The sequence below is a fragment of the Nelumbo nucifera genome, chromosome 2 (genome assembly GCF_055504915.1).
Source record: "Nelumbo nucifera cultivar China Antique chromosome 2, China Antique-T2T, whole genome shotgun sequence".
NCBI lineage: Eukaryota > Viridiplantae > Streptophyta > Magnoliopsida > Proteales > Nelumbonaceae > Nelumbo > Nelumbo nucifera.
In genome coordinates, this window is record NC_142650.1 from 88,884,231 (window position 1) to 88,910,415 (window position 26,185).

General features: G+C 38.4%; 2 protein-coding genes across 18 annotated transcripts in view; one reads left to right on the forward strand and one right to left on the reverse strand.

Annotated features, from left to right (window-relative positions):
* The window catches only part of VPS34 (vacuolar protein sorting 34), a 50,562-nt gene extending 32,462 nt beyond the window's left edge, over window positions 1-18,100 (forward strand). For 5 of the 17 annotated variants that reach the window (XM_010271073.3, XM_010271072.3, XM_010271068.3 and 2 more), the window contains 11 exons: window positions 8,964-9,059; window positions 10,424-10,559; window positions 10,709-10,830; window positions 11,329-11,523; window positions 11,699-11,869; window positions 12,016-12,153; window positions 12,536-12,690; window positions 14,900-15,043; window positions 16,398-16,545; window positions 16,636-16,813; window positions 17,401-18,019. In XM_010271073.3, the coding sequence (XP_010269375.1) occupies window positions 8,964-9,059; window positions 10,424-10,559; window positions 10,709-10,830; window positions 11,329-11,523; window positions 11,699-11,869; window positions 12,016-12,153; window positions 12,536-12,690; window positions 14,900-15,043; window positions 16,398-16,545; window positions 16,636-16,773 (1,443 nt within the window). In that variant the 3' untranslated portion in view covers window positions 16,774-16,813; window positions 17,401-18,019. Of the gene's footprint in view, window positions 1-8,963; window positions 9,060-10,423; window positions 10,560-10,708; window positions 10,831-11,328; window positions 11,524-11,698; window positions 11,870-12,015; window positions 12,154-12,535; window positions 12,691-14,899; window positions 15,044-15,188; window positions 15,392-15,563; window positions 16,353-16,397; window positions 16,546-16,635; window positions 16,814-17,067 lie in introns of those variants that run through there. The other 12 variants (XM_088899418.1, XM_010271070.3, XM_088899424.1 and 9 more) reach the window with 6 other exon arrangements.
* A 4,388-nt stretch (window positions 18,101-22,488) lies between these two features.
* Window positions 22,489-25,945, reverse strand: LOC104606042 (phosphoglycerate kinase 3, cytosolic-like). Its single transcript, XM_010271067.3, has 6 exons — window positions 25,199-25,945; window positions 24,321-24,398; window positions 23,957-24,217; window positions 23,437-23,754; window positions 23,068-23,226; window positions 22,489-22,866 (listed from the first exon to the last, which is right to left on the reverse strand). The coding sequence occupies exons 1-6, from the start codon at window positions 25,631-25,633 to the stop codon at window positions 22,657-22,659; spliced, it is 1,461 nt and encodes a 486-aa protein (XP_010269369.1). The 5' UTR covers window positions 25,634-25,945; the 3' UTR covers window positions 22,489-22,656.
* Window positions 25,946-26,185: the final 240 nt, after the last annotated feature.

Consider the following 26,185-nt stretch of genomic DNA (forward strand, 5'->3'; position numbering starts at 1 on the left):
GCGCCTGAAGGCGCGGCTGGTTGCAAAAGGGTGCTTCCAAACCTATGGCATTGACTACACAAAGACATTGTCCCCGGTTGATAAGATAGGGTCAGTTCGTGTTGTCATCTCCCTTGCAGCTATGTATGATTGGCCTCTATATCAACTAGATATAAAAAATGCCTTTTTGCATGGTGATTTGCTCAAGGAGGTCTACATGGAGCAACCACCAGGGTTTGTTGCTCAGGGGGAGGATGGTAAGGTATGCAGACTTAAGAGGCTATATATGGACTTAAACAGTCCCCTCGAGCAAGGTTTGGTAGGTTCAGTGAGGTGGTCAAGAAGTTTGGTATGAAACAGTGCCAAGTTGATCACTCTGTCTTCAGTCATACAGGCAAAATACTACTGGTGGTGTATGTAGATGATATCGTTGTGACTGGAAATGATAAAATGGGCATATTGACAGATTGAAGGCATTCCTATAGGAACACTTTCAGACAAAGGACCTTGGAAAATTGAAATACTTTTTGGGCATAGAGGTAGCAAGATCTAAGCATGGCATTAATTTGTGTCAGAGGAAATATGTGCTTGATTTACTGAAAGAAACAGGTTTGTTGGGTACTAAACCGACTGAGACACCTATGGAAACAAATACAAGGCTGAGCAGTGATATAGGTGAAGTATTTGAAGACCCTGGCAGATATCGACGACTTGTAGGCAAACTAAACTACCTAACCATTACTCGGCCAGATATTTCATTTGCGGTTAGTGTGGTGAGTCAGTTCATGCAGAAACCTTTGGTCCCACATTGGATTGCAGTGCTAAGGATTGTGAGGTACTTGAAAGGAGCTCCTGGTCGTGGTTTGCTGTACAAAAGTGGCAGAAAACTGGAAGTAGAAGGATACACCGATGCTGATTGGGTAGGTTCTATGTCTGATAGACGGTCTACCACAGGCTATTGCACCTTTCTAGGAGGTAACCTGGTAACATGGAAAAGTAAGAAGCAAACAGTTGTGGCAAGAAGTAGTGCAGAAGCAGAATATAGGGCCATGGCACATACTGCTTGTGAATTAGTGCGGCTAAGGAACATTCTACAGGAGATAGGATATGACATCAGTACTCCAATATTGTGACAATCAGGCAATTCATATCTCTTCCAATCCGGTGTTTAATGAAAGAACCAAGCACATCGAAGTTGACTGTCATTTTGTGAGAGAGAAGGTGCTGAATGGAGTGATAGAGACTGCATATGTTAATACGGGAAACCAGTGGGCAGACTTGTTTACAAAAGGTTTGAGTTGGGGGAGAGTGGACTACATATGTAACAAGCTGGGATTATATGATATATACTCACCAGCTTGAGGGGGAGTGTTAGTGAAGGGGTATTTTGGTCTTTGTACCTATTGAGAATGCTGATGTGTACTATTATGTTAGTTCGAGTGCCTCTTACTTAAATAAGGGCACTTATGTCTTTTCCAATTTTATTAATAATATAATAACTGGTCTGGTCGAAACCAGGGTTGACTTTTTCCTAATTCGAACCAAACCTTTTCTCTTCTTCCTTCTTCTTTCCTCTCTTCTTTGCTGTTTACTTTACTTTTCAGCTAATAAACAAAACAGACTTCTAGGGCAGGCCGAACTTAAACAAGGGCCAAGAATGTGAACAAAAGAAACATAACAAAAAACCCTCAGAGGTATATGAAATATCTCTCCATCTGGAAAAAGGAGGCTAAATGGCACCTTAAACCCCAAAGTCCATGAAGGAACACGATTAATCACATGTATAGCTGTAAGAATTGCATCTCCCCAGAACTGCACAAGAACTGAAGCACACACCATAAGACTCCTTGCCACCTCCACAATGTGTCTGTTTTTCCTCTCAGCAACTCCATTTTGTTGCGGTGTGTTTCGAATGCTGCTACAGTAACCCGAACCAGGAAGAGAAGAAAGAAGAGAAGAAGAAGGAAAAGAAGGGTCTGTCAAAATCTGATGGTTATTCCATTCAGTTGACCCCCTTAATAGTCATTTAGATTCTAATGACATTTACAAAGACTAAACTGCCCTTACTTAAGTGTGGGGCAGAGTATCTCTAATAAAACTGCCACATAAGCAAATCACTTAACAAACATAAGATGACTAAACTACCCCTATTCAGCTTACTTTAACACTCCCCCTCAAGCTGGAGAGTATATGTCATATAATCCCAGCTTGTTACATAGAAAAAGTGGTAGGCTCAACTTTAATAAAGGTCCTAGTAATGTTGCTTCGCAACAGAAAGTCTTGATTTTTGGGAGGATAAAGTCTGCCCATAAAGTCTTTGCTGGAAATGAAACAAAAGAGAAAGAAAAAGAAACAAGAGAAAGACAAAAAACTTAAAGGAAGGTGATTTGCAAATTCTTTCTTTTTTTTTTCTTCTTTTTTGAAGAAAAAGTATAATTGTATTAAGATCAAAAAGTGATATGGGCAAAGACGTGCTAAGTCTTTTTGGGGTTTTGTTTGGTTGTTATGCGCAAATCTGTACATCCTCTGTTCAGTTTCTCATTGTACAGGGGTTTCTATGTTTTTTGATTAATGAAATACTTTACCTTACAGTTCAAAAAAAAAAAAAAAACGAGAGAAAAAGTGTTATAAGAATGGTCCTTTGTAGAAAGAGTTTCTGTACATAGAAACCACTTCCAAGAAAGAGTTTCTTGAAGGACCTAAATCCACTTCCAAAAAAAAAAAGGATGAAGTGTATTCTCCTTCAAAACAAGTAATAGTAGACACCCAGCTTCTTATCATATCTATAGCAAAATTGATTACTGCCCCCCTCTGGATTTTCTTTCTGCTTTCTGCTTAAATTCTTGAACTTATTTCTAACCAAATGGCCCACAGAGCTGCTTCCAGAACAACTGCCCAGCAACACTTTACTTTTTTTTGTCATTCATATGCTTTACTTACGTAGGACAGCACTAATAGAGAGGCACAGTCTTGCAGAAAAATGCCCGATTCTGGCTGGAAAGGTGCAGAAGAGGAAAAGATTAGCTGTTGTCTCAACTTCTTTATTGCACAGAGGACAAATAAGATCAGGCAGATTCATACCCTTCCTGGCTAAGAGATCCTTCGTTAAAGATCTTTCCCATGCCATCAACCAAGCAAAACACCTGGCTTGGGTTGAGGATTAATTGGAGTAAAAGTGGGATTGCAGGAATTAACTTGGATGAAGAGGACTTGTAAACTTTTGTTGAGGTACTAGGGTGTGAGATTAGAGATTGGCCTATCATATACCCAGGCTTGCCTTTGGGAGGGAACCCTAGATGTAATGGATTTTGGAAGCCAGTGGTGGAAAGGTTTGCTAGGAGATTTAGCCCTTTGGAAATGGAATTACATCTCCTTGGGTGGAAGAATTACTCTAATGAGAGCTATATTGGCAAATCTTCTCATTTATTTCCCTTCAACCTTTTGCATCCCAACTAGGATAGCAGAGCAATTGGAGAAGTACATGAGGGACTTTTTGTGGGAACCGGGAGAAGAAAAAAAGGACAAGGTAATATCAAGGTTATGGTTATCGAGATTTCCCTTTGAGAGCAAAAGGCTGTAGCACAAAGTAATAGTAAGCATTCATGGGTTGGAAAGTAATGGCTGTGATTAGTGGTGGCAATTAGGCGGGTTGGTTTGGGTTGAGCTTCAACCCAACCCATTTAACCCGCCAACCCGTTAATGACCCAGTTATATAAAATTAAATGGGTTGGGTTCAACCCAAACCCGCTTTAACCCAATCCAACCCGCCCAAACCCATTAATCTTATATTTGTGTACTTAAAACAAAAAACTAACTCCCTCTTAACAAAAGTTGGTCATAGCTTGATGGCAAGAGTAATTGCACTTTACGCAAGTGGTGAAGGTTCAAATCACATTACATGCATGTTATTTTTACACAAGCAGCAAAGCCATTTAACTTTGTTTGGGTTTCGGATTTGACAAACCACTTAGGTTCAAAACGGTCAGATCAACTTGAACTATCTAATTGGATTGTCTTTGAGCTAATCACATCAAGAGTGGTTGAACCATTTAGAACCGGATCAGTCAGGTCGGACCAGATCTTGATTGGACCTGTTCAGTTTGGTTGGACCAGACTCCAACCGGACCGGTTCAGTTTGGTCGGACCAGACCGGGCCGGTTCAGTCACTGGTGGATTGACTTTGGTCGGCTCATGTCAGGTTTGTGCACAGGTTTGGGACCGAACCGACTGGCCCAAAACGGGTCAAGAGAAGTAAATCAGACCGGACCGGATTTGAGTCGGGTTGTATGGATATGAACCAGACCGAACGGGCTGTGTGAATAATGGTTGGACCGGACGACCCAAAGCGGGCAAAGCAAGCGGTACCGAACCATCCCGTCCAGGGTCTATTTCGGATTTAGGTCAGATCGAGTTGAACTGATCCGGACTCGGGTCAAATTGATTTGGATTTATGTTGGGTGAAGTGTGTTAATTCAAGACAAAACTAATTTTAGTCAATAATTAATAGAAAATTAATGCATTAATTATAAATTATTTAATTCAAATGAAGAAAATTAAAAGAAAAGGCCAAGGAATTAATAGTTATGTCTATGATGGTTAACCTAATGGTTATCCACAACCTAACCCATTTAAATGGGCGGGTTAGGTGATGGGTTGATCACACAATCCGCCAAGTAAATGGGCGGGTTGGGTGGGTTAGATGCTGGGTGGGTTCAGCGGGTTGGGTGAAAAATTGCCACCCCTAGCTGTGATGTAAAAGTTGCTCTCCACTCTTCCTTAGCTTCTTCGTGGAAAGCAATTCATGATATTTACCCAATCCTTGTTAACTCCGTTAGGTATGACGCGGGAAGGGGTGACAAAATATGCTTCTGGGAGGATTTGTGGTTAGGGGAATTTCCACTTAAAGAGCTTTTTCCTGATCTTTTTGGTATTTCTCAGTTTAAAGGGGAACCCATATCTAGAATAGGAACACCTTCTCTAAACGGATTAAATTGGAACTTGGGGTTTAGAAGGGGGGTTAAGGGAATTTGTGTGTTCTTCTTTGATACACTTACTACTTTAAGGTAGGTCTTGCTAGATTTCTCTCTTGAGGACTCCAGAACTTGGACGATATCTCCAACTGGCCTCTTTACTTGCTCCTCTTTCTTCAAGTCCCTAGCCTCATTTGACCATCAAGGGGTAAATTTCCCAGTGAAAGAAATTTGGAGTAAGCCTATCCTACTTAAAATTCTAGCTTTCTGCCTGGAAATTTTCCTTGGTAAGGTAAATACTTGTGATATGTTGCTGAAAAGAAGGCCTTCTACGTGCCTTTCTCCTGACATGTGCTTCTTATGTAGGGATAATGGTGAGACCTTATACCATTTACTAATCTCTCTTTGGGTGCATGTGGGACCCCCCCTCAAGATGTGGTGGGTTTGTTCAATCCTAACTTCTTGAGGCAACCAAAGAAAAGGGGGAAAGTGCTTTGGAGGGCCACTAAAGCAGCAATTTATTGGGTGGTGTGGGAAGAGAGGAATAGTAGAATCTTCTTGGAGAAGAGTAGGACCTTGGAGGAAGTGATAGAAAGCATAAAAATAAAGATTGCCTTTTTGGGTGAAGACCTTAGACATCTTCAAAACCTTCTCAGTAACTGATTTCTCAAGGGCTTGAACTGAAATTGCGCAATCATTGAGAGTAAAAGGCGGGATTTGTATGGAGTGGAAACCCCCAGGAGGTAATAAAGTAAAATTAAATTTCGACAGGAGTTCCCTCAGAAACCCGGGTATGAGTTGTATGGCTGGAATAGGAGGTGTCATCAGAAACTTAGAGAGGATTGTGGAAATGTTTTCGGGGCCAATTGGTTTGGGAAGCTCTTTGAAGGCTGAACTTTTGGCTCTTTTGCAAGGACTCAAACTAGCTAAACAGCTAGGATTTAGAATGATCGAGGTGGAAGGAGACTCACAAGTGGTCATCTCATGGGCAAAATCTAACAGGCGTATCCTTGGATCTTTCAGCAAATTTTAAGAGATGTGGAAAAGATTGCAAGAGAATTAGAGGTTTAATTCAAGTGGATTAGGAGTGCAAATGGGTTAGCTGACTCCTTAGCAAAACAAGGGGTTATGAGGCAGCAATTGTTTTGGGCATCCATGTAACTTGGGTTTTGAAGGGATTGACACTATGGTCAATTAAGTTGTATTAATCACTCCTATTTTCTAATTTAATTTAATAGAATAAATTTACTTTTGCTGATCAAAAAACAAAAAAAGCAAAACACCTGACTTTTGAAGATGCTGCTGTGCTCCATATCGCTTGTGAGAAAAAGAATCATCCAAACCTCCTAACAGTCCTTTATAAAAAGACCTCACTGTGAAGAGGTCAGATTTTGTCCATCTCCAACTTCTAGAATCTTGGTTTTGTGGATTTACTTGCTGATTTTGTATCAGAGCTAGTATCTCTGTCACTTCATATATCTCCCAGTCATTGAAGCTTCTTCTAAATGAGGGAGTCCAGGTTACTACTGCCCGTTGAACATGATAAGAGTCTGCTACTAGAATATAAGGATTTCATGCAACTCTGAACAGGTTCAGAAACAATTCCTTCAACACCCTGTTCATTGCACCAAGGATCCTTCCAGAACTTAATTCTGCTACCATTTCCTATTTGGTACTTTATACCTTTGATAAAATGAGGGAAAGCTTTGTTAGTTCCCTTCCACACACTACATCCATAGGCTTATTGAGTGCTCTCTGCATCCTCATCCACTGACACTGATTCCATACTTTTCAGGAATCAATCTTCTCCACCAACCATCTGGTTCAGCTACAAAACACCATAACCATCTCCCCAGGAGTTTGACATTAAGTCTTTTCACTCTAATACCCAGTCCACCAGAAAAGATGGGTTTACAAATCTGTTTCCAGTTAACTAGGTAAACTTTTATTAATCCATCCACCCAGACAACAGGAAGTCATGCATGAGTTTTCTCAATTTGCTCCCACCAAAAGGAGAAATTGGGAAATTTTTTGAGAGATTGGATAAATAGTTTCAGAATCTAGTGTATGTCATTTTCTTATAGTAGTGACTTGTGTGTGTGTGTGTGTATTGCAAAAATGTGGGAGAATGAATTAATGGTGTTTATTTGGGGTTTTCCAACATTTTCTATCAGTGGTGAGTGATTCTTAGGCCCTAAAGTTATTCTAGACACCCTATTGAGTGATTTTGGGTTTTCTTTTTCCTTTTTCTCTCTCTATTTTGTCTTTAACTTTTCAAGAATTCATTGAAGCAATCAGTAGCTATAAGTTGTTCATTAAAAGGTGTTCATTCAACATTCTTCAAGGGCTGGTACTCATCTAGGTGAGTTTTTTCTTCTTTTTAATCAAAACCTGATTTCTTTTTTGATAGATTCAAAACCTGAAAATTTTCTATTATGGCCATTTACACCTTTTTATGTCCAACCTTCTCTGATTGCTCCCATATTTAGATCCTCACAAATTTAGATATCTCATTCCAAAATTCCATTTACTATGCTAATATAACATAATATTTGTACTTTTATGCAAGATATGCTCTGAACCTTACCAAACTAGATCATTCTCTACAATATCATTTGAACCTTACCCACAAAAATTCATAAAAAAAATTCCTATCCCAAACCTAAAAAAGCCTTTACCCAATGTTGGTCCCAACTATTGGGGTCTTGGGAGGGATGGACTGGATACGGTCCTAACCTTTGGCATTTTTTGCACGAAGTGGATGCTCTCAGACTCGGACCTGTGTTCTCATGCTTGACAACCTGAGATTTTATTGTTACACCAAGTAATGGCCCTATGTCTAAACCTATTTTCCCTATTTCTAAGTTTTTCACCATCTTGGGATAACCCTACAATTCTTGCAGTTGTGCTCCAAGACTTTTCCTAATCTACCCAATCTCTTCCCAAAATCACCCCTAAACCCATCTTAACCCTCCTATAGTCATCCTTTGACCTTTCAAATCCTACATCAATCGGTATCGGAGCTGTTGATCCCAAGGTTCAAAATATCGATACGTATCGGGAGCTTCTCGATATGCCCTTACAAAGGGCGTATCGGGGTTTTGACCGGTTCAGGGGGTGGATGGACCTTAAACCAGCCCCTCTGAACTGGATTTGAAAAAAAAAAAACTACCGATACGCCTCTACTGGCGTATCAGGCATATCGATATTTTGAACCTTGATTGTGATATGATGGTTATCCTCAAGAACAGAGAGACCATAGCTTTTCAAGGTCCTATATAAGGGAAGGGAAGGTGACATGATCTGTTCATTTGACTGGTTCCTCAGATCTGCCAAGTGTAACGGCATTGTGGACTTAGCAAGGGCAGGGATAACAGCAGTGAATTAACTTGAGAGGGGGGAGGGAGTGCACTTGGTCCAGGATAAGAAATTTTGGCTTTAGGACAACTTCATTGTTTAGGCATCTATATATATTTTGCCAGCCTTGGGCTGTTTTGTATCTGCTTTCGTTCCAATTTTCTGGAATGAAGAATCTAGTCTCCCTTTATAATAGAATTTCACATATAATGTTTCTGTTAAAAAAATAGAAAAAACAAAATCATTAGAGAAGCTAGATATTTGACATCTAAAGCGAACATCCCATTCAGGTGGTCCCTTAGATTGGCTGACATTGGACCTCTTGGATAGAGATGGAATTGAGAGGGCTGATTGGATTTTGGTGACAATGGTTGTTAATGTAGGGTGGGTTGAGTGGGGTATTGCTTCCTTTCTTTTGGTTTTTTATGTTGTTTCATTTCTTCTCTTCTGGATATTTGATTTTAGCTTTGTCTTAGCACCTGTATTGTTCATTCTTTTGCTCCTTAATGGATATTTCCAGTTCTCCTTAGAAAGAAAAAGACAAATTGGAAAGTTTTTTTTTTTTTTTTTTCATTTGGTTTGCAGGTTTGATCTTGTCATTGCTTAATAGATTATTTGTTTTCATGCATGGAAATTGGCACTTCTATGTATTAACAGGAAGCAAAGCAGGCATTAGAACTAATGGGAAGGTGGGAAACCATTGATGTATGTGATGCACTGGAGCTTCTATCTCCTGTTTTTGAAAGTGAAGAGGTATGTATCGCAAAAAAAAAAAAAAAAAAAAAAATCCCTGCTATTGGTTTTTGCAGTGAGAATGGGCCGAATAGGCCCTAGTGTTCTTTATTTCTTTTAAGTAGTGTTTAAAAGTTGTCTTTCTTAGTTATGGGCCTTATGGGCCTTCTTTTATTTTCTTTAATTATCTCTTTAGTGCTGGCCACCCCATTAAGGGCATCCAAGTAATTGTACTCAGACTTAGAATTATTAATAAAAGTGATGAAAGGGGGCTAGAGAGAGAGGTTCGAATTCTTCTTTTCTCTCTTCCCTTCTTTTCTTCTTCCACAACCTATTGCTGAAACTTCTTTTCTACTTTCTCTTTCTCTCTTTTCTTCTTTTCTTGCATTATCTGAATTACTGTAGGTGTAATTGTCAACTATTTTATAACTGTGGAAACCCTTGCTTAGCTTCATCAACACTATTACCCTTATACTAAATGTGATGTCATTACATTGATGAAAAATTGTTATGTATCCCTGTTTGTACTACTGTGAAATCCCTTTTTGATCAGAAACTGAAAACCATTAATTATATAAACAAATCATGTACAACTTTTGCAATCATTCAAAAGCAGGCTAGAAATTCCAGTATATTTTACAACTGAACCCAAAAAACTAGTCCGTAGTTGCTCCTTGTTTGGTAAAAGCATCAGCACACCCATGACCCATTTGCCAACCTAGGAACCCACTGGCAGTAACCTCAAGGTTCCTAGTGAGCCATATGATTTTGTGAAACCCTTGCCTGGACTGCAACAACCCCTGGTCATTATGTTCCAGCCAGATTGTCACCGCTTTTGGGCCACCTTCTATCACTAACTTCTCTGTGTTAATATCTTTTGCCAGCCTTAAACTTTGTAATATAGCCAACGGCTCTGCTCTTAAAGAGTTTCCCATTGCCTATTGGGAATGTAAAAATTGCTATAAAACCATTTCATTTTCATCTATAAACACACTCCATTCTAGAAGGACCTGGATTACACATACCGTTGCGGCGTCGCCATTAAAGTTGACCTTTATAACTCCTCTACCCATATTCCCATACTACTGTCAGATCTTTAGTAAAAGGAACTTAGTTCCCTAGTAGACTTCTGTGAAGGTGATATCTTTGCAAACTAGATTTACTGAAGAAGCTACTGGATATTACTGGACCACATATTATATAGAAACATATTTCCATTAGAGAAGGAGAAATTGCCTTTGAGTTTTTGACACTTTTTATTGGTATTTTGTGTGATCATTTACTATTGGTTGACAATTCTTTTGCTCTATGTTCTGATATAAATGTATCCCTGCTAGTTCTTGACACTCCTCATTTTATAACTAGGTTTATATCCTTCTAAGCAGGTTCGTGCATATGCAGTAAGTGTTCTTGAAAGAGCTGATGATGATGAGTTACAGTGCTACTTACTTCAGCTGGTGCAAGCTCTTCGATTTGAGCGTTCTGATAAATCACGTTTATCTCATTTCCTTGTGCAACGCTGTATGTGCACAGTTGCTCACCAAGAATCTACTTAAGTTTTAAATGCAAGCTTACAGAACTTTAGAGCATTACCTCTCTCTCTCTCTCTCTCTCTCTCTCTTAGAGCATACCTCTTGGTTGCATCTAAAGTTAATTTTTCATATTGGCAGCATTGCACAATATTGAGTTGGCGAGCTTTCTTCGTTGGTATGTAGCTGTGGAACTCCATGATCCTCAATATGCGAAGCGTTTTTACTGTACCTATGAGATCCTGGAGGAAAATATGATGAAGGTATGCCATCTTGTTTTGTTCTGTATATGATACATAACAGATATTTCCAGTGCTCTACTTAGCGTAATGATACTGAAATAAAAGGAACCTGTAAGTACTTTAAGTAGTATGAACTATTTCTCATCAAAGGTTTACTGGTTTAAAACTGGAATTAATTATTTTAGGGGACTGTCCCCTCATTAAAACAGGTTGTAATGAAAAATGATATATTGGGATAGGTAGCTCTTTCTAGCCCATACCTTGTGGTGCTTGGTACACTTCACTTTCTACATCATCATTTCATTCTTTCATCATAACTAATAAAATTTCTGTTTATTACTGATCAAAAGGGAAAAAAAGAGAGGCTTATTGGCTTTGGTCTGGAAGAATACTGCTTTATCATTATTGTTTTAATGATAAATAATGAAAGAAAGCCAAACTTCAAGGAATTTTGACATGTTTGACAAGTAACTCTGTCTCCTTTATGTGATCCTGAAATTTATATCTACTTTCAAATAGTTGGTATCTGGTGTGGGTGGAGAAGAAGATGGAATCAAGTTATGGCAAAGTTTAGTGCGTCAGACAGAACTGACTGCACAATTATGCTCTATAACGAGAGATGTTAGAAATGTACGTGGAGGAACTCAGAAGAAAATTGAAAAGCTAAGGCAACTGCTTTCTGGTCTTCTGAGTGAGCTTACCTATTTTGATGAGGTATCCTTTTTACATTTTATCTTAAGCTACTTTTCTATTGATCTTAATTTGCTAGATAGTGCATGCTTGACATATTCTTCTTTTACCTTGTCAATTTTGCATAGATATAATAGATGTGATCAATTCTTCTAAACCTTGTGAGATTTGAAATCCTGTTATTCTACTGTCACTTCAGCCAATACGATCACCACTGGCACCACGAGTGCTTATCACTGGGATTGTTCCATCAGAGTCATCATTATTTAAAAGTGCTCTACATCCTCTGCGTCTGACATTTCGAACAGCAAATGGTTCAAGTTGCAAGGTCATATTTAAGAAGGGGGATGATCTTCGGCAAGACCAACTGGTAGATGCTAGACTTTTTCTCTGTGATCTTCACCAGAACACTGTTGTGCATATCTAGATATATACTTTACTTCTCAAAGTATATAAGTTGCCAGAATATGGTCTGTGTCTCCTGATATATTTATTTGTTCATTTTGTTTGTTTTAGGTTATTCAAATGGTTTCTCTCATGGACCGGTTGCTTAAATTGGAGAATCTTGACTTGCATTTAACCCCATATAGAGTATTAGCAACTGGACAAGATGAAGGGATGCTGGAATTTATACCATCTAGTTCTTTAGCACAGGTAATAACGTATTTGATACTTCTGAGGCTAGAATAATGTAGTTGGGTTTTATGGTTACAAGTGTACTTGCTTTTGTAAGTAATGTCCAAGTTATTAATATTAGAAATTTGATAGTATATTTTTGATCATCTGTATTAATGATTACTGTTGTCTAAACAATTATGAGAAGAAAGTTTTCCCCAAATTTCTTGGTCATAAAATTACTTTTTTTCCTCAACCCTTAGATGGATCTGCTAGCCAATTTGTTTTTCTTCATCTACATCCACTTTTCTTTGTGCATTATGTGCCTTCATTTATGGGAGCCTCCAATAAAATTTGATCCATAGCTTGTAAGATATATATTCTTACTATGGCTGATGAATATAATTTTTTCTTTTCCCAGATTCTGTCAGAACATCGTAGTATCATAAGTTATCTGCAGAAGTTTCATCCTGATGAAGATGGGCCTTTTGGGATAACTGCTACCTGTCTTGAAACATTTATTAAAAGCTGTGCTGGCTACTCTGTTATCACATATATACTGGGGATTGGAGACAGGTAATATTTCATTTCAGCCGTGTGAAGCGAAGAAAGCATACAAATGCCTAAAGGCAGTAAAAATGGAAACTGCATTTCTCACGTTTCTTTTTGCTATCTAAGTACAATTTTTTATTAAAATGTTATAAAGGAAAGTATAATATACTGCAAAATGTAAATGAGCCTAGCACACCTCAACACTTTACCTCAGTCATATAATCAGTTTCTCATGGTCACCAAGTTTGTATCCTCTGAAAGCATCTAGTTTCAGTTCACTCCCTGCCTGGCAAGAGTGTCTGGCAAGTTGTTTACTGATCTCCTAGCCCATTTAAAAAGAGGTTCTTATATCCCTAGCTAGACTTTGTACCTCCCTTAATATGTCTATGTTGTCATGTATCCAGACCATCGTTATTGAGCCATTCAATTACTACCCATGATCCTCCTTATGCTACAAAGCCTACAATGTCTATAATTTTGAGACTTACCCAACTTTACTACTCTGTTCTAGTTGAGCTTCCTTGCCCTATGGGTCCTTTGAACATTGCTAAAGTACCACTGCAGTTATCTCTAAACATGCCACCTTGTTTCATGGATTTCCCATACTACATCCATCAAAATTTAATTTCATAAGATTTAATGGAGGATGCCATTTGACAGAAATAGGCCTCCTCAAGTTAAGGGAGACTTGACATTTGTACACAGTTCTTTCTTTTTCTGAAGCAATAAATCTTGTTACTCATAAAAAATGGAGGATGCCACTCAAGATGAACCGTGTTTCTTGTAGAGGAAAACGGTGCTATGAGAATATTGGTAAGGTGATGTATTGGGTTAAAACTTTGTCTTTAGTCCATTCTCTTTAGAGGACATCATAAGGAAATGATGACAAAGCAATCAAAGCTTCTTTAGTGCATATTTCCTACAAAAGTTTTGTATCTCTCTTCCCTCTTGTAGGATTTCACCAGCATGCAAATTGAGAGAAGAAAACCTCAAATTCTAGAGACAAAGGAGTAAGGGATTAATAAATGGGAAGTAGTTTTACCACCTGCCTTGTAGTGAAAACAAATATGAGGAAGGCACCCATTTAGGTCATCTTCTTTAAAGGGCTTAAGAGACAAAGTGGTAGGGAATTAGTAAATGGGAAGAAGTTTTACCACCTGTCTTGTAGTGAAAAGAAATACGAGGAAGGCACCGGTTAGGTTTTCTTCTTTAAAGGACCTAAGAGACAAAGTGGTAGAGGATTAATGAATGGGAATTAGTTTTGCCACCTGCCTTGTAGTGAAAATAAATTTGATGAAGGCACCAATTAGGTTGTCTTCTTTAAAGGACCAGAGAGAGATTCCTAAGCACCAATCTTCCTATAGCTCTAAAGGAAACCTCTCATGATTTCTCCAAACACTTTTGCTGGTAGCATAATTTTCCAGTTGCTAAATTTTTTGGTGAATCTATAAGTACTAGGTTGCAAAAATTAAGAGCTCTCAGATGGTCAGATTGTTTCCTAAAGGTAACTTTAACTCGAAGGCCACTGTGATGTGGGTCATCCCAAAGTTTCAGCATAACTTTCAAGCTCTCCCTCTTTAAGATAGGTGCCCATTATGCAACTCTTCCTAACAAAAAAATGGTTAATCCATCAATAAATTGCAAGTGTGAAACTACAACGTTGTTCCTCCCTACTCTCATCCCTGTGGTCAACCTGAATTTGTCAGTTTCGGATGTTAAGTGACTAAAACATATGTGGTTAGTGAGAAAAGAAATGGGGATAAAGGATTTCCTTGCTTAAGTCATCTTTTTGTGGGAAAGATATCTTTCACCAAGCCATTCATTAGTATTGAAGAATGACATAACTGAAGGCAACCTGCTATCTATTCCATTTGCTCCCATAGCCACATTTATCCATTATCAAGTGCAAGAATGACTAATCCACTAGGTTGTAAGCTTTCTCTAAGTCAAGTTTATACACCCAAATGTGTTCTGACATTATCATTGGAAATGAATGTCTTATTTAAGACTGTATAAGCCTGTAGGTGGAAATATTCTGTTATTTGCCGTACTTTCTGTCTTTGATTGGTAAATACTCTTAGTGACACTTAAGAATCATGAGAAGTCCTAAGCTTTATATCATGTCAAGGATACAGTCAATTACTATAATTTTGACACAAGCATATTGTCTTTTTTAGGTCATTATTTCATATATCTAGTGGCATTGGTTAAGAAAGTTGTTCTTGGTTTGTAGGCATCTAGACAACCTTCTCCTTAGGGATGATGGGCGGCTTTTCCATGTTGATTTTGGATTTATTCTGGGCCGAGATCCTAAACCATTTCCACCCCCCATGAAACTTTGCAAAGAAATGGTTGAGGCAATGGGTGGAGCAGAAAGGTATTCGTGTTAATGCAAAATTTCCTTATTTTTTTCCTCTTGGTATATTTTTCTTTTCATGTAAGTAGTTTGTTTCTGCAGTATTTTCACCCTGGTTGACCCAGGTAGCTGATTTGAGTCCTGGGTTTTTTTATGGTTTGACCAGGCCAATACTTGTCCAGTTGAACTGCCAAACCCACCACCCCTAGACTTTGGAGTTGACAAATGGTCCAGGTTTTAAAATACTGGGTTGCTGGACAAGATCCTAATAGGGATTGCCGAGTGACAATATATTTACAAGAGAATATATGGTGGTGCCATTGCACATAGAGCTTGGTTGTTCTGTTGTTACCTCTGTATTCTTAAAAGGTAAAAGGTGGGGTGTACCCATATTCGTAATATCATGGATCATCTGCTGGGACTGTACCTAAAAGCCATATGATATTGTGATCATTCTTCATCATTTTGGGTCTTTTCCCAACTTCTAAATTAACATTTTGCTCTTCAAATTGCAATTAATTCTTGAGTTGGTATGACTCAGTTTTCTAGGCACCAATGTGAAGCTGGGTGACAGGAGGGCAACTTGTTGCCTACTTGCCTAGCCACCCCCGCCTAGGTGATGACTGGTGAGTTTTTTATAATAAAAAGTATAAATCATAGGGTAATCCCTTTGGTTTCATACCAACCATTAGTATCTTTTAACTAATAATTGAAAATAGTCGTCATAAAATAAGTATATATGAAAACTGGCATATTTATGAGAAGAAGAAAACCCTGAAAATATAGGGGCTGAGCCCTTGTTTTGTAATAGAATAAGAAGACTTAGAAAATGAAGAGAAGGAATGGAGCCCTTTCTCTTAGGAAAAATAAGATAAGAAAGGGGATGAAGAAGCTTCAAGTTCTTCCTTATCAGTTCAGATTTTGAGTTCTTAAAAGGATTCAAGGCAAAGTTCACCAACTTGTCTGTCAATTGAACCAAATCAAACAAGAAAATAATAAAAATAAACTAGTATAAGAATTATAAAAATTGTTTTGAACTCGCAAAATGAATAATTTAGTTTAGTAATTTCTATTGTAATATTATAATGTCATAAAATAAAAAAGTAAAATATCATGTGGAGCTTGTACAGAAAGATGTGAGCACTTGGGTAAGGTGACCCTCCAAGGGTGCCTTGTTGCCTAAGTGCAGCCTTGACTACTATGGTATGACTTATATACAGGTGGACCGAATTAAGATATGTGGCAAAAGCACAAGCAAGCTCCCCGTTGCTCATATATTTATTCATTCTATTTGATAGCTAAGATCTTTTTCTGCATTTATGCGTGTGTGGTGCAAGGAATGGTTCTACATTATTGATGACTTCTTATCCTGCAGCCAATACTATACCAGGTTCAAATCCTACTGCTGTGAAGCATACAACATCCTCAGGAAATCTAGCAACCTAATATTGAATTTGTTCCATTTGATGGCTGGTTCCAACATTCCTGACATAGCTTTTGATCCTGAAAAGGGTATTCTTAAGGTGGCCTCTTCATCCTCAGTATCCTAATTCAACACTAGGACCAACCATTCATGTCAGTATGTAACTTCAACCTTTTGTTGGTGGTTACAGCTTCAAGAGAAGTTTCGGTTGGATTTGGACGATGAGGACTGCATACATTTTTTCCAGGACCTCATCAATGAGAGTGTTAGTGCATTGTTCCCTCAAATGGTTGAGACCATTCATCGGTGGGCTCAGTACTGGCGCTGATTCCAGAATTATTTCAAGTTACATCTTGTCTATATATCTGGTAAAATACAAATTTCTTAATTCTTTTAATGCATTCCTTGAAATCTCTGTGCTTGCTGCAGGCCAAGAAATGGCTATCTGGTGCACCATGCATGTGGTGCATATATTTGGTATTGTGGATACAATCTGCCAATTTTGGAAAACTGCTAAGCTCAAAATTAATCTAATTGAAATTCATAAAAAAAAATTAATCTAATTGAAACATCATAAACTTCCAAATATGGGTTTTCTTACTTGAGCCATCGTATTTTTGAGGTTGCAAGGAATCAATGGATTGGATGATTTCCATAATTTGACTGGAGACCAACTTTGGTTATATGATCTCCCAAGGCTGGCCCACTATTCATTTATGCCACATATTTATGGTATGCTGTTGGTAGATGATCTTGCTGATCTTCTATCTATTAGTATACTCGTTCATACTTTGAAGTTCATCTTGCACTTTGCACTGGTCATGTCGAAATTATTACCTATTCTATGTTAGATATATCTGATTTTATCAGATGATTTTTAGCCATCCATGTAATATACTTTTCCTTTAGATTATTTTTCTTTTCTAAATTGAACTTCATTTGTTTGCAAGTTAAGATCATTGTCCTGAGCTAGTTTTGGCCTAGCAGATGACCTGTTGGACCCTTCGGACTCTATCTTATAGCATGCGGTCCTAAACTAAAGATACAGTAGTAGGAATGTGCAGCATCTTCACTGTAAAACGATACTTGGTGGTTTGTTTATTTCAGTACTAGCTGTAAGATATTTTGTTGTCTCCCGTGGAGGGTTATCTGACAACAGCTTTAGTGAATGGAATCTCTTTTCTTTTATTTTCTTCACCCAAACCGAGGAGTTGTAATGTTTTCAAATTCATATACTTTAGGATTCAAATGGTACAACTCAAATCCAATTGCAGCTAAAAAGATTTAAATTGCACGATCAAATCGTCATTTGTAATTACAATTTACGAGTGAATAATTGAATATAAATTCCAATTTAAAGTTGAATCAGGTGATTCAAATTGCGTGTTTGTATATGTTATCATCCAATCTGTGTAAATGACGGTTTAACATTTCATACTTACATTTATTTTTTCCTTTTTTTACATTCAGATGAGGATCCAGCTAGAGGATTATATGTACCACTTATGGAGGGAGATATTTGTGTAAATGTAAATAAATTTATATCCATGTCTTCTATTCCAGTATCTATTTCAGTAAAATGTTATTTGTAGTAGTAGGTCATTGCTATATAAGCTTGGAAATCTTATATAATATATAGAAGCAAATTGGTCCAATGTGGGTACCCTCTCCTTCGAAATGGTAACGGTATGGCACAGTAACTCTTACCTATCATCAATGGATCCCTCGGCCCTCTATTGTTTACAATCATGCCACGGAGAATAAGACAAACTAATAATTAGGGGTAAATTCGAGTCGAACTGACCTAAATATTGGCTATTTGAGGTAGGTTTGCCAAAAAATTGAGCGAGCTTGATTTGAGTTAAAGACTTGAATTCGAATTTGGCTCGACTCAAAAGCTCATGTTTGAGTTCAGCTTGGCTCTATGGGTGAGCATAATTCAGTTAAAACCGAATAATCAAATTGGAAATTTTGGTTTTGGGTTTTTTAGTTTTTGGTTAAATCGGTTCGGCTTTTTTGGTTTTTGGTTATTTCGCTTTCGGTTTTCAACCTATTGTTGCCCTGGTTGGTTGAACTGTTTGAATTGTCACTTGGCCAAGATTTGAGTCTGGTTCTAGTGAAATCCATCAGTTGGTAAAAAATTGTTGACTTGGTAAAAAACCATCCAACCCATCCAATTCAACCGTTGACTTGTTGACCCGGCCATTGGGTCATAAGGTGCATACTCAATGCATGAAAACTTTTGGAGGCCATAACATTGCACTTCAATGTTTAATTGGGGTGATCTTTTTTTTTTAATTCTAGGTAATTTTTCGAGATTTGTGTTCCAAGGAGCCATAAGTGTCTTGCCCTATTATTTTTGTGAACCCCCCCCCCCCCCTTTTTGGCCTAAAATTGTAATTTTAAATATTTTTACAAATAAAATAATTAAAAATTGAATTAAAAAACATAAATTAAATATAAAATAGTACATAAAACATATCTAAAACATAATTATACATTATTTATTGATAAAATATGTATTTGTACACACAAATATGGGTGTCAATGGATCGGTTTTGGGTTGGATTTCATCAAATCAAAATTCATTTGGACGGATTGGACGGATCAAAAAGACATTGAATTTGGATGGATTGGACAGACCAATGACATATTGGATTGGACCTAGTTCGTCCATAATGAATTTATATTGGATTGAGCCAATATCTAGTTCATTGATAAAAGATAAAAAAACACAGGTGTCAATGGTCCAAGTTTGAGTTGAAACCAATTTAAATTAATAGGAATTTGAATAGATTGGACAGTCTCTAGACCGGTCCAAAATGGTCCAAAATATTCATTGGACTGGATTGGACCAGGTCCATTTGTAATGGACTCGCATTGGATTGCACACACACACATATAGATGATGTGGCACAGCTGACCCATTCAACCCGGGCGGTCAAATTGGTGACTTGCAACCCAGAGGCAAAAACGGTTCAGCCTCCGGGTCAGTTTTTAAAACATTGGTGTTGGCTACATGCACCCTATTATATCCATTATTAAATTATGGGTGGCAAATGGGTGGATTGGGTGCGGGTTGAGTATCGATCCACCTATTAATGATTCACAGCCATTTTTCACCCATACTAATTACATATTTATGGGTTGCAACTCACCCTAGCCCACGTATGTGAACCCATTTGAATATTTCAAATCATGCAAACCAGTCTTTATTGTGAGAAGAAGGGTCGTTTACTAAAACACTTCTTGTAGTTTCATGGATTTACTAAAGCCCACCTTATAGTTTGTGTTTTACTGGAAGACCCCCTATGGTGCAACCAATTTCTTAATTGACCTCCCATTAAATGGAAGTGGAAAATGACAATATTGTCCCCTCAAACAATTTAATCTATGGAAAACAAAAATGAAATATCATTTTTGTCCCCAGTGAAAGACGGTAACAATTCTATTCATTAAAATTTGTTATCTATTTGAAGACACCATTGCTGATGAATTCTAGACACCATTGTTTTCTTTTCATTCTATTGAAGCCAAGATTTGAAAATAAAATCTTATTTCTTTCTAAAAGCTTGATATGAAGTTTTAGGGGTACTTTCAGAATAAAAAAGCATGGGCTCATACCCTTAAACATTTTCTAATCTCTTTGTATGATCAGATTACCATTTTTAAACATAAATATACAGGATTCTTAACAAAAGGTCAATTAAGTAAATTGGTTGCAAACTATAGGGGTGTTTCAGTAAAATGTAAACTATAGGATAGGTTTTAGTACATCAATGAAATTATAAGGGGTGCTTTAGTTAATGACCCAAAAAAGCCTTAGCTTTCTCTTCTTTTGGTTCCACATGTTCTTACCTTGGTCTTAGCAAAAAGGTGGAGAAAGGTATTGTGCCACATGTTCTTACCTAAATGCTTCAAACATTAAAATTGGACTTAATTTTAAAAAGAGGAAAGACGGTAAAATCACGAATTTACATCTTCGCTGACTTAAGCATCAGAGTGCCCACCCTGGGTCAAGCAACCTAGACACTCTGGTACCTGTCTTTTTGCAATTCAGCCATGTGACCTACCTAGTCTAATGTTCGAACTGATTGCCAACAGGGAGCACCAGATTGTACAATATCAATTGGCACTGTCTTTGAAAACCACTACGCAAAGCTCAAATTCTCACATTTCTACAACTTTAGAAGCCTAATGCATTTTATATAGGGCAGATGAATGGGGATAAATCTTCTTGAAGGTTTGCTCAGCTTCCGAGGTTGACTCTTCTTGAAGGTTTGTTCTCTTAGACGAAATAAGCCTTAAACCAGTAGATCTGCTTCTGATGGGATTTTCTCATGCCTTAGGACTGAACCCATTTTCAGACAGCAAGCACTGGCACGCCCCCTTACGTTTCAAACGGCAAGCACTGACGCTGGGGGTGAGGAGAAACAAGCACATGCTCTTGAGGTTCAGACAACATTTCAGGAGTGAAATGATCCCAGAAATTTGATTAGGTGATGTATTGGCTGTTTCCCAATAATATAGACAATCATACCTGGACAGCTGGACCTTAACTGTGTATTCGGGGACCTCTCCTAACAATTTAAGCTTTTAGATTGAACTATTTCTTAAAATGGTATCAGAGCTTGTTTGATCAAGTGGTTAAGTGTTCAATCTTCATTGCCTTCATTTATAATTTATTGTCCAAATCGGACAGCTCTTTACCCACAAGAAAGTTCGGAACTCGATGGAATACTAATGATATCTGGCAGAAGAAAAAGAAGGCAAGAATGCCTTTCTCCCAGGTATGCATCCACTGCTTTCAGGCTGAAGAAAATGCACTCCACTTTCTTCACTGCAAGTATGCAAGAACTCTATGGATGGACTTCCATCTACTCTCTGATCGGTCTGTGTTGGGTCTCTCTGGGGTCTGTTGCTGACCTTTTAAGACAATGGAGTGCAAAGGGTATTGGTAATCAGGTTAAAATCTACTGGAGGTTAGTCCCTCGTGCATTTATTTGGAGTGTTTGGACCAAGAGAAATAATGGAATTCTTGAAAATAAAACCCCCTCTGGTGGAGTTTGTGGCCTCTGTTTTTAGCTTATAAAATTCCTTGGTGGAAGCTTTTCGGGCGTCGGCTTAGCACATTTTGACAGAAACCATCTGGTGGTTCTTCATTCTTAAAAGCGCACCTCACACCGACCACAGCACATTTCAGCCGTGGATCTAGAAATCTCTCCATGAATAAAAATTTATAATTACGGAGATGTTTTAAATGCACGGATGAAACATGCTGTGAGGTTGGTGTGAGGTGTGCTCTCTGGGGAGCAAATCCAAACTCCCTTCAGACATCCACTGATTACATTTTGCGCTTGGATGGCAGTTTTGCTGGCAATCCTGGTAGAGCTAATATTGGTGGGTTCACCATTGATAAAGAAGGCGAAATTGCTAGGGCCTTTAGTTGCCCAATTGGGGTGCAGACTCTTCCCGGGCTGAAGTGAAAGCAGCTCTCAGCCTCGGAATTGTTAAGCTACTGAACCTGGGGCGTAGGGATTAAGTTCATCAGATGGTGAACCATCGAGGATGGCCCTTTTGATTGCCGAAGCAACTCGCAAGGGATCTGGCCTCTTCAGACTTTGCTTACATTTGTTGGATTCCTAGGAACTACAACACTATTGCAGATGGATTGGCCAAGATAGGGGTTCTCAGGGCATCTTTGTATAGTGATTGCTCCTTACCTCCATAAGATTTTTGTTGGAGGGCCTCTTTTTCTTTCTTTTTTTTTTTTTTTGCTGTGTTCTTGATCCTGAAGTGTACATCCTTTATTTGATCAATACAGTTATCTTTTCTTCAAAAAATAAAAAAAGTGTCAAATGCTGTGACTGGATTCAAAACATTGGTTACAACAGAATGGCTGACGTTGAACCTAAATGTTCTCGGTGGCCAAATGTGCTAAACTCACTAGGCTTCCCACAACAAATTTCATTTCTCTTTTTTCTTTCAGTTTCCCCCCATAAATGGTGAAATGGAAATTGCAAAACATCAAAACCACAACATATCAGAAGAAAAAACGATGTTGAAGGATCACTTTTATTGAAAGGCATTGCCGAACATCTACAACAGGAACTCTTTATGTGTTTTCTCCTACCACATTCCACATCTGTTCTGCAAACCTAAGCAGTTACTAACATGGAGACAGGATGAAAAAACATGGATAAAACTTGCCTCAAACTGCAACAGCTACGGCTTCATCAAGAGCAAGAACTCCAGGGAGCTCTTTGCCTTCCAACAACTCCAAACTAGCACCACCACCTGTTGAAATGTGGCTCATTACACTTGCAACACCTACTTTCTCAACAGCTGCAACTGAATCTCCACCTCCGATGATTGTTGTTACACCCTTTCCACTGAGATCTGCTAGCTTCTTTGCTACTGCCTGTAATCAGTTAAGAGTTGATATATCAATCAAACACCCATACCTCCAAATATACTATGTACATGTGTGTATACAGAAAGCATCCAAAACATAGATTACTATTTTCAGATATGCCCGAGGATTGGGATAACCACACATACATGAATAACTGTGTAAGTGTACTCACATAAACGGAGATACAGGGAAGCAATTGTTGCATACCTCTGTTCCAACTGCAAACTTGTCAAACTCAAACACTCCCATGGGTCCATTCCATATAATGGTTTTGGTAGTGTCCAACGCTTCATTGAATGTCTTAATAGAATCAGGTCCAATATCCAACCCCATCCACCCATCTGGGATGGCAGATGCTGGCACAATCTGCACGTTCAAAAGACAATTTTACTCATTTTGCTAACAAGTGTCAAGCCACTTATAGGATAGCTAATGGATTTTATGAAATAAAAACAACTAATCAATTACTTCTGCTGCACGTGTTGGAAATGCAAATAATAAATACACAACAGGACTAGGCATTTACACTAGTTTCATATGTAACTATGGAAGATTCATAGAGATAAGAAAGTGAACCTTGCTGTTTGCATCAGGAGCAAACTTGTCTGCAACAACCACATCAGATGGCAACAAAAGAGACACCCCCTTTGACTTAGCCTTCTCAAGGAGTGATGTTGCAAGGTCAAGCTTGTCTTCCTCCACCAAGGATGAACCAACTGACAGGCCTTGGGCCTTGTAGAATGTGAAGATCATACCTCCACCCAGAAGGAGAATATCACACTTCTCTAGTAGCGATTCAATCACTCCAATTTTGGATGAGACCTTTGAGCCTCCCACAATGGCAGCAAATGGCCTTTTGGGGTTTGAAACTGCCCCAACAAGATAGTCGAGCTCCTACAACAATGCTATAACAAATTAAGGTGTCCTAAAAATCAGCAAGTAGAGGAACCAATAACAATCTGGCCTATACATGCTCAATAAGTGTCAGCATGCTTATGGAGCTTTCATGGAGGAAACTTTCTTAGACATCCTCCTACGTTCACAATTCATCTAAAAGGGTGTGTATTTGAGAACAAGAATAACTATGAAGTTGCACCTTCTGCAAAAGGAAGCCAGCAACAGAAGGCTTCAAGAACTTGGTGACTCCCTCTGTTGAGGCATGGGCTCTGTGTGCAGTTCCAAATGCGTCATTCACATAGAGGTCTGCTAGGGAGGCAAGCTTCTTTGCAAACTCAGGATCATTCTTCTCCTCTTCCTTGTAAAATCTCACATTCTCAAGAAGAAGAACACCACCTTCAGGGAGTGCAGCCACTTGCTTCTCAACTTCTGGTCCAATACAGTCCTCAGCCTTCACAACCTGTTTGGTTTCCATATCCAACATAGGAAAAAAAAAACACACCTCAGCTACAATATAGGAGCCTATATATCTGAGTTATTTTCGAAGGTAGATAGAATCATACCGTCACTCCAAGGAGTTCAGATAGCCTAGGCACTAGAGGCTTCAAGCTGTATTTTGGAGTTACACCTTTTGGCCGCCCCTAAAAGTCCATTAGGAGACAAGAACAAAAACAAGCTTTAGCAAGTCAAAATTCTACCTACTTACAAATCAGTGGAAGGAAGAAAAACTGAAGGAGATAAGTAGATATAGATAATACAACATTTCCAATGGTAGCTATAAATTTTAAAGCCATAATCAACAATCTAACTGAAGAAACATAGATCTGATAAATAATTTAAATTTGCAGGAGTGGAAGGAAGAAATACAGGAGATAAGTAGATATAGATAACTTTATACAGCATTTCCATGGTAGCAACAAACTTAAACCCATAATCAACAATTTTACGGAAGAAACACAGATGTGAAAAAGAATTTAAATTCATATAAAATAAACTGGCCCAAATCTGCCTACAGCTCAGTGATACAATCACAAGAAACAGTAATGCAGCAACAAAATTAAACCTGATAAAATACAAGCATGCCAACAAACATAAAAGGGACACACATAAGAAAAGGAGAAAAAACACAAAAGCAAAAGAAAAACATAAACAATTCGTAAACCCGTGACTGTTAAAAGAACAAACAAGGAAAGAGAAGACCTATAACAAAAGTCAATTCAGATTACCAGAAAAACAAATTAATAAAATTCAGAGCTGTACAAAAGAAAAATTAAGAGGGAAAACCCCAAAGACAAACACACTGAATTAGCATGAGAAACCCACTTCTTCAAAGAAATCAAATGCAAGCAAAGAAAAAAGGAACAGAGATCAGAAATCCGCTACTCGATCACCAACCCAATTCACAGAAATCAAAACGGAATCAAAAGAAAAATGTACTCACCAAATGGCTGGAAAGAATTACTTTTGCCCCATTTCCGATCAAATGCTTGATCGTCGGGACAGCAGCTCGAACCCTGGTATCATCAGTAATGTTCTGGTTACCATCCAAGGGAACATTCAAATCAGCCCTGACGAAAACCTTCTTCCCCTTCAAATCCGCAGCGGTGAGATCTCCAACGCTCTTCTTGGCCATCGACACAACCCCTCTAACACCCTTCCCATTAACAGCTCGAACCTTGGCCGCAACATGGAGAGACAGCAGCGGGTCCACTGCAGAGAACCCGAGCCGGCGGAGTGGTGCACGGAGGCCAGCAGAATGGAGCCTGGGAGATGACATGGCTGCTGCCACTTGGACTGAGGAGCGGCTGCGGGAGGTGGAAGAGGAGGAGGAAGAGGGAATAAGAGAGAGTGAAGTGGGCGATGCTGTGGAAGCCATGGCTACAGAGGGTGAGAGACGAAACTAGAAACAAAGCAGAGAAGTGAGGTCAACTGAGTTGTTCTGTTTTCCTCTTCTCTCCTCTGTTTTTCTCTGCTTTTTTATCTATTTTATTATTTCTTCCGGTGCTGAGGAGTTAGACGGAGAAAGAGGTGGAGAAACTCCGATAGGCTTTTGTGGACGTGAAGATTTATTGAATGGGTGTTGTGGGGATTCTCTTATCGTTGAGGAGAGGTTGAGAGGTGTTCGATCGTCGTTTGGAGGATTTGGATTTTTTTCGTTTCCCTTGCTTGCATTTCCACCTCTATTTTCACTCGTGGATTTCCTTTCTTTTCACTTCTCTTTCCTACTGCGCCTTGTTTGGTTGCAGGATTAAGACAATTAACTCTGTTTTAGGGAGTAATCACTAATCACTAATCACTAATCAGTGGCCGCGCTTTGGCTTTGTCTGTAAAAGCATATATGCAATATATTATATCATAATTTAAAATTTATGTTATACTTTATATATTTAATATTAGATATAATAGTTATTATGTTTCATGTTATAAT